General features: G+C 33.7%; 1 protein-coding gene across 1 annotated transcript; it reads right to left on the reverse strand.

Annotated features, from left to right (window-relative positions):
- Window positions 1-319: 319 nt before the first annotated feature.
- LOC123720803 lies at window positions 320-9045 on the reverse strand. The gene is made up of 5 exons (XM_045677574.1): window positions 8869-9045; window positions 4986-5084; window positions 4556-4906; window positions 1152-1505; window positions 320-611 (listed from the first exon to the last, which is right to left on the reverse strand). Exons 1-5 carry the CDS (start codon window positions 8995-8997, stop codon window positions 465-467), a joined length of 1080 nt encoding a protein of 359 aa, XP_045533530.1. The 5' UTR covers window positions 8998-9045; the 3' UTR covers window positions 320-464.
- Window positions 9046-14055: the final 5010 nt, after the last annotated feature.

Genomic DNA, 14055 nt, shown 5'->3' on the forward strand with positions numbered 1-14055 from the left:
TATATCAATATTAAAGATGTGTTTAAGATTACTTTCGAATAAAAAGTAAGGTGCTATACTTTCACTTTTGTAAATGTCATTCAGTTAGCCATTTCAATTTGTTATCTAAATATGTAGACGAGGATACTCGGAAATGGGTAGTATGAGTAATAGCTTTGGTACTTATGTATAGTTTATAAAAAAACACATATAATTTAAATATTTATTTATTAACATAACAAACACGCATAATAAAGTACCATATAACATCCACTGTCCTCATCCATTATCTAAATCCACTAAATTTGGTAAACATTAAAAATAAGTTGTAGGTAATGATATTTGAGGAAATAATTATATATGATGATTTAAGTTTTTATAAATTTCATATTATTATGGTGAACAATTAGCTAATGATCTGACTTATTTCGCTAATCGGTGACACTTACAATCTAAAGACGAGTCTATTTTTATTTTGAAAGAGGTCACCGACGCACCTCGTTTTCCCGTTGCGGGGGAAGGGTTGTGGTGGTAGTAGTGGGTGCGGGGGGATCAAGACCTTTGATTTCGAATGGCCCGCGAAACAGAGGTCGAAATAAGCGTAGAAAAGTCTGGTAACGAACCGCTGAGTTCTGCAATACAAACATCTATGTTAATAATATAAATAATACGCCATGGTTCTGTTGCCGTTTGGTAAAACGTTATTAATCTGCACTTAAGGCCTTGTTCGCTTGCACGAAGGGCCAAGACATACAGGCCAAATTAGGGTTACACGACATCTTACAGGTTCTTTAAAAAGCGAAATACCCATGTTGAACTAGTTACACCTTCTCTATGTTTTAAGGCTCAAACACATTTTCGTTATTATATGACTATTTTAAAAGAATACTGCGCCGCCCGTGTTCACACTAGATATCTCTTGAGTTGACGCTTCAGTTGTGCCGGGCGACACCTTAGCGCAACTTGAGCGCAAGGGTATGTGTAAGTACGAGTAATATATTCGTTAAGGCATATCCATTAAGATAAATACTAATCTAAGTATATAAAATTTCAAAGGTTTTTCAAAGTAATTTTGAGCTTTTTGACAAATATATAAAGAATTTTTGAAACAATTCAGTCAGTAATAGAATTTATAGAATTCAAAATACAACAACATATCATCATATACTGACCTGTATTACGCTCCCAATGATCTTAGTGGTGTTGATGAGGAGTGAGACGGAAGGCCCAAACAGGCTCCCCGGCAGATCCAGGCTGACCTTGTTCCGGTCGAACACTGGGATATCCCCGGAACTCTTCGTGGCCTGCCTCTGTTGTCTGACTTCCGCCGTGCCACCACCCGGGCTCGTGACCCAAGTCCGCTGCCTCAACGTGGGGTGTCCTTGAGTCAAACTGAGCTCTTCCACGCGCGAAGTGGGCTCTCCCGTCCTCAAAATGGGCTCTGGTATCTTCGATGTGAGCCCTGTTCTCACCGAAGTGAGTTTTCCTGTGTTCGATGGGGGCGGGGGGTGCGACGTACCGCCAACCTATAATATGATCTTATTAAAACAAAACCTTAAACTTTTGTTATGATATCGAGAAGACTTACCTTCCAACCTGGTTATTTAGAAATGAATATGTTCTATAATTTTAACACAATTTATTCAATTATTCACGATACCCAATTGTTGTTCTCACATATTCTGTATAAAATATAAGCAGTAACGCAACTGACATGACGGGATGACTCAAGAGTTTACATGCTGCAACTTTTATTACGTGTTGAAGATATTATGCATAAATCGTGATTGAAATCGTGCTGGAACATATTGTTAATTCTATATTTTAGAAAAAAATAGATTTATTCGTTCCAGGTTTTTAAACTATGTCGTAAGAGCAATACAAAAATTATTGAATAATAGAAAAATTGAATGTTGCTGTTGACTAGTAATGTATACTATTTTTTTATGAATATTATATTATCAAGACTAATATTACTAACCTGAAGAGTATGTTAATTTTGTGGAAATCACTAATATCGAAAACGACTGGTTCGAATTGAAATATCATTGTTTTTGATAGCCTATTTATCGGAAGGCTTTAGGCGATATACAATAAAAATATGACCTAATTAACTTTAACACTGTTATACTATAGGAATAGAAAAAACTAAAGAGTAGTAATAATAATAAATTATTGGTGTTGTCATCATTAAAAGGTCATCATCAAAAAAAAATTATCACAATCGACTCACTGGTAAAGTTGACAGGATTCATGGGGAGGAATTGCGTATTAGAGCGTTAGTGGTTATCATCAGCAATTAATGTTCTATTAGCTGTACAGCTTAAAAAAGTTTAGGTATCTAAAGTAATACTAATCTAGTTTATGTTTTACCTACTACAAAGAACGAAATGTTCACGAAAAGCTTCTTTTTTTACACAGTTTAAAGACTTTCGTTTGAGTACTTAAATAATACTTAGTTAAGAACGTACAGTATCTTCATGTTATTGTGATAAACAATTGAATACTTATTCATTTATATACTGGAGCAATTTGTACTAAAAAGTTTTTAAAGTTTATAAAGGTGATACAAAAAAGGCTTATTTATAGCCCTAAATGTAACCTACATCAAATTATTGAAAGCATATTATTTAGACTTTTTATACAAAAATAATTTTATCCAGTATACATTATTTAGTTTTTATTATAACGCGGTACTTAGTACCTTTCTTCAATAGACTTCACAATTGACTTAAAATTTTTTATTTAGTTCTAAAATACAATTTGACCAAAAATTTATTGTCTTATGTTGCCATGGCAATCTTTCTAGATAATTTGCCTATTATTCCTTAACTATAAATTCTTTTTTATTATGAGCCATAAAGTTTTTTTTCTCTATTTGCCCTATTTAACTCTTCTCTTTTGATGTAAATCGGTATGAGTACAGTGTTAATAATATCACTGTTAACATTAATAAAATTTGAATAACATATGTGTAGCTTGTTACAACACATATATACGTTTTATTCATGTTGACTTTCACGAAAAACTAGGTGACCTGTGTCAATCGGAGGTGAACGAATATTTGAAGTTTTATTTGGTAAATAACTTGTATGGTGAGTCAGAATTATTGTAATAGATATTTTAAAGGCTTTATATGGTTTTCGTTCCTTATGTGTCTACAGTGAGGGTCAGTTATAAGTTGCAACATTTGTGGCGTAATTTTTTTTTATAGTTTGTGGGTTTAGGGCTGTTGTTCAGTAACCCTCATTAGAATTGGAAAACTCTTTTCTTGAAGTGTCTTAAAAACGCTACGCTTTTTGACAAGATTTTAAATACCATTTTAAATTATTTTTAGTAACTTTAGAAATGATATGTTAATTATAGATGTGATAAATTATTAGTTCGCTTTTGAAATCCATGTTCTATACGGATTACTTTCAAATACACTTTACTTTTTATACTGTCAAAAAGCCTATTGTGGAACGGTGGACATCGAGGTGATGCGAATGTAATTTTGCATTCTGCCTTGACGATGGATGTCGTAACTCAGCCGCTGGTATTTAGGCGTATAACACTTCAGGACCTCTTCATAAATAAATAAAAAGATCCAAAGAGAACGTTTCTGAAAATAATCGGCGGCTAAATTATATATTTAACACTTCGTGCTGGTTTAACTATAATATACATGGGTTAGGTATTGAAGTAAACATTAATTCAAACTATAAATAATTACACGTACAATCACGGCTACCCAACAAAATATATAAAGCCGAGATACTTTGCAAATGGATTACTAAAAATAAATATAATACAAAATATTATCGACCTGAAGTTATCACAGATATCTCATTCTACAGCCCACGATTTATATTAGCATTTGTTTTATTATACGTCTTAGAGCATTAAAATCAATACTCATAAAGCCTACAAGGCTATTTACATTTCTACAATAAATTAAATAATTATTTTATTTATTTTAATTAATATTCAGCCCGAAACTCGAGATAAGAAATTGTACATCCTTACTAATAGTCAATAGTTCAAGATCATCGGAAACCCATATCAGATTGATCTAAAATGATGAAAATGTAAAATTTGTTTCTAATGTTTTGGAAAATGATGTTCATGTAAAAATACCTTAGAGATTGGTCACTTCACCTTCTCGTTGTAGGATGTTACTAAAAGCCGAACGCCAGCCGCCGGTTACTACAGTTTTTATACATTTGATAAATACTTTATTAATGGTGGTGTGTGTTAAACATCTAGTAATAGACATGCGGTGCACAAAAACAAACAGTTATACAAAAATAAACATATTTAATTATAATATCACCAAACTCACCTAATACTATTTACAATATAAATACAGATCTGTTGTACACTGTACAGGGTGCGGAAACTGGGAGGATGAAGGTAGGAGAGACTCAGTCTAATTTAGGAAACTCTCAAAACTTTCAAAGTTCAGAGCTGCTGTAATACTTATTAATTTTTCAATAGCTCAGGAACTGACAGAGAGCCTCAATCTTTTTCAAATGAGTAAAGCCTCCCGGTACTGAGATAAGGTTAAGGTTGGGGAATTGGGGAAGAAAGATCAAGAATCGTCCTCGTCGGAGTCAACTGTTTCAACAGTGCCAGCCGCAGCGCCACCTGATGAGGAGCCTGATAGTGACGTGACCAGTGAAAGGATGGAGCCCAGACCTGAGCCGCCGCCGGAGCTTCCGGAGCCACTAGATCCCGATGATAGCCCTCCCAAGAGACCTGATGCCGCCTGCAGCTTAGGTGCCAGGAACTGTAGCTTAGGCCCTACGACCTGCGATACCACGCCTGTTAGTGACGCTAGTCCGTTCTGTGGCGGCTCGATACCGTATTGCTTGTTGAGCTCGATATTCTTCTTGTCCAGTGTATCTACCAGTCGCGTTTTTGCGTCGATGAACGAGTTCAGTTTCTACAAGAGAGGGGGTGGTTAGCGACAATGGAACACGTACGTACACCATAGTGTGGGATGATCATATGAGTATACTTACACCAAACACAAAGCCGAGCAGTGCATTCTTGACAGTATATTTTGCCTGTGTGACACCCTCCAGCTTCCGCTTCTCCCGCTCCAGCTCCTCATTCTCCTCCTGCACACACATATACACACTACACTACACTACACTATACCACACCACTAACACTAACCACCACCACTGTCTTATCGTAGTCCAATTTTATAGTGAGAAATTAAAAAATACATACTGTGATAAATGATAAGTGCACTAAAACAAAATGTGACAAATAAATAGCTACTTAATATATAATGTGTGAGGTCTATGTGTGACTGAAATTAAACAAAACTTAGTACATCTAAAGTGGGTAATACGAACTAGCATTATAGTGAATCAGTTAACAAATTTATGGAAGATATAACCCTTGTAGAATCTGGCGTTGGCTGGCGGCTGACTACGCGCGAGGGCGCGTTGCGTTGCTCAAGCGCAGCTGTCGTGTCAATGTCAACGTAAATGTTAATGCGTGTTGCTGCGACCGAAATTACACACACTCGATTAGGTAAACCGTAGGCTTCAAAGTATTAACTATGATTGTTAACACTTCAAATTACGCACAATTATTTATATTTTTGTTACTGCCATCGGCGGGATTTAACTTTTATATAAAATCATTTTAATTAATTGAAAGAATAACTTTTTTAACTTAGGGAGGGGTACGGGTTTTAAAAACTTTGAGCTTTATATCTTTTTATATATATAAATAATAATATGAGAACTAATGCAGATTGTAATCTCTTTACGAATGTATACGTAATATTACTAGACTATAATATGATACTAAAATAAGCAAATATAGACGTCGAACGTTGGATTACATAAGTAAGTAGTAAGATTACTGGTTCCAGAAGTAGGTAATGAGAACAATAACTCGTATCCTAGATATTGTTTTGCTTCATTTATGAAGTGATAACTAGTATAATAATTGTGAAATTCTATTACGTTCACGGGATTACTAAATAAATATTGCTAGACTAGGTGGTGCGTATTCGCCTTCCTTAAACATGGGCTATCGAACACAAAAGTATTTGATTGGAGTCATTCCTGAGATTGGCGCAAAGACGCCTTTATAAGCCTTTATAATATAAATAAAAAGATAATTATAACAAGTATAGTCTCTAGATAATTCGCGACCATCATTAGAAGGCCTGTAGGCAATCTAATTGAGGGACAGCTAAAGGTCGCAGTTGTTATAGTAATCACGAAGATGGGTGGGTAATTATTGGCCTTCATATGCAACCCTGTATAAATTTTGTCTGGCTATCGGAAGTACTACAATGCCAATTACCAAATTATATTGAATGTCATTATTTTTACGTAAGTTCAAAATTTGTAGTGTATGTGTAGATATTGTTGTATTATACGTTCTAACACTTATGTCAATTAAATTTTAATACTGTCATGGGGCTAAAAATAGCACATTCACACGACACAAAATCAACAAGCCATAATTAAATTAGATTTTTCACATGTATGTTAAAGTCTAGAAGTAATTAATTAATACAATCGAGTGTATTGTTAACTGTGGAATAGATGCTCAATTGCATTGATCTGTGGGTCTATTACGTAAGAACGCGGGAAACTCTATGCTCAGTCTATAGAGTTGTGTAATGCACCAATAGCGTGCACGAGCACAGGTCATAAGTCACACAGCGCAGGCATAGATCTTGGATATAGAAACTGGAGCTTGCGAATATAGTTATAATATACTCCATGAACTAACTCTATCATAGGTACGTAAATTTGCATGGTTAATGCATTTTATATACGATTAGAGATCATTGTAGTCATATTAATTTGGCAAAATTCCTTGTATTACTTCTCACTTAATATTAGGGTTAGGCTTAGGCTAAAGACAATTTAATTGTTTGTCGTGTTGTGTCGTGACCAATTATAGCAGACCGGGTTTAATAAAAATAATCTTAGCACATAAATTATGAAAATATACTAAAAACCATTGAAGTACCATTATATTTTGTTGGGTTACGTTTTGATTGTAATAGTTTGAAACTTTAAGGTGATAGTTTTATTCCAAACTTTCACAGGCTTTACAGCGAACTTTAACAAATTTTAAGTTTTATACATTTTTAATATTACATTAGGAGTTGAAATGCTAATTAACGTATGTTAAAAATCAATAATGAACTTGAACGTAATATATTAGAGTAGGAACTTGTTGGTGAAATCATTACATTTCACTTCCTAGTCAGTTCAATGTAAAACAATATTTTCAATACATAATCAGTTCTACAGTTTTTATTTTGTTATTTAAATGTTGATAATGATATTGATCATTATCGGATTATGAAAATCTAAACATAAAAGCATGCGTTTTGTTTAGGCTCTCATTCTCTCAGTCTCTTTATCTCTTCATAAATTATAATTTATAGTAAGACAACCGTTAATACAGCTACGCTTCCAATATATGTTTTGACTGAAACATTAATATTCTTAATTTTATTAATAAGCATATATTCGTTAATATTTTCTATTATTGTAATGATTTGACTATTGATATTACTTAGTATTCTATAAATGTATGTTTGCAAAAAAGAACTGAAGGCTATAGTTAATATTATAGTTATAAATAGCTTGCACGTATCAGATAAACGTATAGTTGGTTCTCAAAAATATGTAGCGATTATTAAGGAGTGTTTATTTCGTTTTTTGTGTAAAAGATTGCGAAATAAATTTCTTATTATAATTCCTATTATTTTATACCTGGGACGGTGAATATTTGTCACACATTTCTACATCACTTGCAAAATGATTGAATTTTGTACTAAATTCTGTGTTAGGAATAAATTATCTTTTTAATAATACGAGTACAATATCTCCTTAATTAAGTATGAGGCATATACGGCAAACCCTATTATGGTTGAAATTTTATTTTATTAGACAAGAATATGATCGGCCTTCGGTGTCTAATAAGCTGAGGATTACAATGACGGGTTTTAAATTCCAAGTGCTTGATCAGTGAATAATGGAGACGGTGAAATAATATAGGGTAATACTGCCAATTCGTTGATATTTTGGAAAAGAATGCTTAATGTTTCCGAGGCCAGAGCCACCATGTGGTCAATCAATAGGTCAGTAAAGTAGCTGGTGCCGGTTTAAATTTCTATATGTCTGTAGTTTTGTCACTCGTTGACATTCATCGATTAACCGAAAGCGATGTTTACGAAATCAAGGTATCATGAATCACTCCATACTGTATTACATAAATACCAAATAGGAAAAACCTTTAACCCTAAGATCGTGCATTCCAACCTGGCTGAGCACCAATTTATGTGTATTAATCACCAGATACTATCTCGTCAACTTTCTGAGGCCTAGGTTCGGTTACCGCAAAAACAATAATTGTTGGCTTTGTTGAAACAGTTCTCTGATCCCGTCTTTAAATGCTTAATGAAACAGACCCATATTGGTATTGGAGGGGGGGAGAGGGAGGGAGTTCACGGAATTTCTGATCCTTCCCCTTCCTTTCACATGACTTCACACATCTTCTGATTTACTTATAATTCTGCATAAGTATCCTTCATTAGTATTCATCTTTTGGTACTAAAGTGATCGAAGAATACAAATGCCTCATTTTCATGAATATATATGTATCGGTCGCTCGTCCTAATGGGATATGCACATCTACACAGCTCGTGGCATTCTATAACATTGACTTTTCGTGTTGCGACACGGCGTTACGTCGTTATTACGAAATTATACTATCACTAGAAATACCTATGTGATTTACATAAATACTGCATGGCTTAATGAGTTGACGAGGTCACGAAATGAATATAAATTATAAAAGCTGTTTAAAAATTGGGCCTTTCTTAAGCATAAATGGATCTGAAGATGGACTTACATCAATTGGCTGTAACGTGTTGTCATCCGCAAGCTGTCGGCGCGATCGTGGGGCGGCTGCCGCATGTTCGGCGAGCAACGCGACGAGCAGCGCGGCGAATAAGCAGGTGCGGAGGCGACAGGCGAGCATGGCGGCGGACACGGGACTGCCACTCACCGAGCCAGCGGCGGTAGCCACGCTCAGCAGTGGGGCGGCGGTAGGGCGGTGGTGGCCGCAAGGTGAAGACCCCGGACTACGCAAGGTCATTCCAACACACCACCGCCTCTGTTTTTGGGGCACTCGGTACCTCACGCCGAATATTATAACCGAAGTCTGGAAAAAAAAATCTATCTGTAAAGTGACTTTAGTGTTAAATCCTATCAACTGTGACATAAGTCCTATGAAATAAATATCCTTATTTAATATTTAATAAAAATATGGGTCTAATGTAAAAGCTATCTAAATATGGATTTAGTACCTGGTAATGAATTATTTATGGCATTAAAATGTTATACTTACGTTGTCCGTATACGCGGACTTTTATTTCTAAACAAATGTAAATGAGCGAGTTAGTTGGAATAATAACATGGCGTACTTGTAATACTAGTTTTCGATCGATACACATATATATAACTTTTTTTTCATATTTTATACAGAATGATCAGCGTATTTGATAATTGTATGTCGTAATTATAATACCCTTTATTACAGATTCTATCATCTCATTCTTTCATGATATTCCCAGCCCTTTTTTGGCAACGGCCTCCTCCGAATCACGCCGTTTTTCTCTGCACTGTGCCATTTGATAATTTTAAGTAGTACGTAAAATACATTCAATGTTTGTAAATTTACATTTTTCTAGTTTGTTTTTTAAGTTGTATTATTACTTCAATTGTTTACGTTTAGTATTGTAAGATAAGTGTAGCTATCACTACATGACAGTATGGCCCGTATTGAAAATCAGTGTTGCTGGCGACAGCAGGAATGGGTTTTATTTAAGGTTGTATATCTTAATTATATACATAAGAATATTTGTTTCTATTAATTGATATAGTTAAAAGTTGGTAATTACAATACAGATACGTATCGTATAACTTCCCGTTGTACGATACGTATCCTTATTTATTAAAAAGAATTCAGTCTAATTGCACAATTTTAACTAGCACAACGTATTAATAATAATAAATCGTTTGTTTCCCAAGATGATCCGCACAATCAGCCATATATAAATAGGCGTGGAAATGTCATATCAGTTTTTACAATGTCTTATAATAAGAACATAAAATAATGTCAAAGTTAAGTTATTTACTATTTGAGTCAAATCTATGGTCCAAATACTCGCCTACGGTATAAAGGCACCTTGCCTTACAAATGTAATCATTTTTCCCTTGAAAAATAATTTAACAGAAAGAGATGTACTCCTTGTTCTTTATGTATGAGAGTAAGACTTTCGTAACTAGTGCACCAAATACATCTCCTCTACTAGGGGGAAATGTCACCTTGTAATCTCCAAATATACAGATTATACAGTAAAACAAACTTTTTGAAACATTTAATACGAGAGCAGGAAATTAATTTTTAACTAATACTGATTTCGCATCGATGTTAACAATGATTATAAAATTACTTTCAAATTGTGATATAAATAGTACACAAAAACAGAATGTCTTCCCCTTAATAGGGACTGTAAGTAGTGTGTTATTGGACTCTTTCTTACGTGAAATATCCTTTTGAGTACATTAGGTTAGTTTTAAATAGCTTATTGGTCTTAAGCTAGGCTAGATTTTAATGCTAAATGATTTCTTTTGAGTCTGATTGATTTCAGGAAAAACATGATGTCAAATTAATAAATTAAACTGATTATGTCAAATTTAAATTTAGAATTATATTATTTATATATTTTGCATTATTTATTGCAACTATATAGCAATATTTCAATTATCAAAAGTGATATTATAATTTAGACACCTCAACAATTTCAATTAATATGCCTTCATTATAAAGGTTAATGGTATAACCGTCTAATGGTAGTCGAATACTATGGCCTCAATTTTAAATATATAATATTTAATAATTACTAGTCTAGAATTAGTATTAGTACTCGTAATCGGAGACTGGGACGCTGCTCGCCTTGATACACTTTTGACTGCATAATATGGTTTCATTATATTATACCGATATTAGAAACATATTGTGGTCGACAATACGATTGTATTTTTTTTATATTTTCATGTTAAATAGTACTTATCTTGCCCTAAGTAATAGTTGGTTACAATTAATTTATTCAACAGTCAAAAAATTGGGTATACAAGTCAAGCACGTGCGATAATTTTCGTAAATGTATCAGAAATTTCTCGGGAACTAGCCATAGCGAGATTTTTGTTTAATCACGTATAACCTAATCCAAGTATTCTCAAAATCAGATCAGTATTGCTTGCGATATGGATACACATTTCTAGTGTAGACATAAAAAAGTAAATAATATCATTAATTTTATTTCCCTTTAAGAGGACGAGGACTTTTAAACTCTATGCAGCTAAGTCTGGATATCCATTGTTCCTCCCCTCCCACTTTAAAATCGATTATTGTGTAGTTTTTTGTAATTTTTTTTTGTTTAATGTTTGTTTTGTTTAATATGTGTATGATCTCTACGTGTATGTCATGTTTGCCTTTAAGTGCTTGTCACATTAAAAATTGTATTTTGTTGTTTATTTTAACAATGTATCAGTGTGCCGAGCGTTGGCAAGCTTTCATCAATAAAATAAAAATCTAAGTATTTTTTTCATATCTTATATTTTATTATACGGTTTGTGTTCTGTTACTATAAATAAACAATTCAAATATTAACAATAATAATATTGTCAAATTATATGTATAGTGTTGTATTGTATAACCTTTATCACCAATGTGAAGTATTTCAAAAGTGAAGAAATCTTAGGGTTTTAATAAAGTATTAACGTAAGGTCAGACTGATGTTACACAAACATCCTTTAGCACGTGTTTCCTCTGAGAAATACACATACTCTGAATTTATAATGAGCAAAATTCTTGAATTATTAAAGAATAAAATAAGTTCAAGCCACCATCATTACTTAATGGTTTATGCACTTGAAGCCTGGCTTTGTTTGGCTTTGATTGTCGGACTGGTTTCTGGTTGGTAGACTCGGAGATTACATGCTTTAAACGAGTGTTCTTTCAATAGTTAAATTAACAGACAAATATATATATATATATATATATATTTATTTAAAGTGGAGGAACATTTTAGCAACAGCGTCTGTTTCCAGACCAACCTCCTGTGCCTGATACTGTTTTACCGGCAAATCAACCAGGACCTCAACATTTTGTACTCCTGTACCTAATCTACTAATTCATAGAGATAGCACATAAATATGCATAGAAAATCAACAGCATCGGGTGTCGGTCGTTGACCTATCATTGTTTAGTTTTTGTTCTATTGTTCTTACATTACTATTTTAGTGTTTTGATAATATATTAACTCTCTCTATTTTCAATACAATTTCATGGATTTTAATATTGAAATATCTCCACTTTACTGTCATATAAGGGTCACCTGCTTGAGAAAAATGATTACGAATATATGTGGGACCAAGGGTGCCGTATTTTTGCCACAGGGTTTGTAATGATACCTTTTCGTCTCATTCTATCAAATCTGTTTATACTGTAATTAAAAGTAACAGGTATATTAAAATACAATAAGACAGATTTATTCAGGAATAAGGGGTTATACTTAAGAAGACATCACAAATCCTCCCATTTATACTGAGTATTCAATTTTATATGAGATTTTCATTACTATTTCTATCTTCGACGAAATAAAAAACGAGCATAAACTTTCTGTTTGTGTAACATGTAACCAATTAATTAGCATAACGATGCATTACGCGAAAATACACTAACTCAAAACGTGGTTATTATTGATGATACCACATTAATAATTATTTAGTAATGATTTTATTTAAGAATGATGCAAGCCATCTAAGAGATTATGACTTTAAAATTACGCAAATACTAATTGAGGCCGTTTAACGGATAAGTATCGCTATACAGTGAGGAAATGCTGCCAGCTTTAAAGTTATAGGACCCTATGGCAATGTAGCCATAGGGTCCAAACTATTAAAATTTAAATTGTCTATTTATCAACGTTAAATTATTATTATAATCGGTAACTTTTTACTATAGCTAACAGTGTAGGGATTAATTCTTTCAATCCTGGTACACTGTGGCGTACGGGCCTTAGCCACGGTTTATTAATCGATCATTTTTTTGTAGAAAAGTGTGGGTTATTCTCGAAGTATGTAATATATATAATACGTACGTATGCTTTTTGTAGGATAAATGAATAACCGGAGGTCTAACAATTTGATAGATTTGTATAAGTGTGTTGGAAATAAATATATATCAATGGCGCTACAACCTTTTAGGTTTATGCTTCAGATTTCTGTATCTGTTTTATGATCGTTTGTGAATTGAATAGGCAAGTAGGTGATCAGTCTTCTGTGCCTGACCCACGCTGTCGAATTTTTGGGTCTAAGGCAAGCCGGTTTCTTCACGATGTTTTCCTTCACCGTTCGAGCTAATGTTAAAGGCGCACATAGAAAGAAAATCCATCGGTGCACAGCCGGGGATCGAACCTACGACCTCAGGGAAGAGAGACGCACGCTGAAGCCACTAGGCCAACACTGCTCGTTGGAAATAAATATCAATGAAAAAAGTAAAGCAAAAAAGCCGGACCGAAGAGCAGGCGGAAAATAATGAACGGCTCAAATATAGTCTTTCCTCTAACTTCGATATTGTTCCCTTTGGAGAAGAGACTCTTGGGCAGTGGTTAAAGTACACAGGCGCTAATTAAAGATTTAAGTTGGCACCTGCTAGATAGTACCGGAGACCCCAGAGCTGGCGCTTTTCTGGCTCAACGAATAAGTATCACAATACAGTAAGAAAATGCTGCCAGCGTTAAAGGTATACTGCCACAGGAAATAAACTTTTTAAATTTAAAATTTCTTAATAATTTGAATTATTACTTAGTAGGTTAAGAAAATTGTAAGTACTGTATACTTGATTGCTATGATTATTAATATCAATTTGAGATTTCAAAAAACGATTTAATAGAACTTCTTTTTATTATAGTATACACTCGATATTACGAAAACAGAAGTGCCCTACAAGCCATAAAACAGTGAAAAT

Source organism: Pieris brassicae, chromosome 1 (genome assembly GCF_905147105.1).
Source record: "Pieris brassicae chromosome 1, ilPieBrab1.1, whole genome shotgun sequence".
Classification (NCBI taxonomy): domain Eukaryota; kingdom Metazoa; phylum Arthropoda; class Insecta; order Lepidoptera; family Pieridae; genus Pieris; species Pieris brassicae.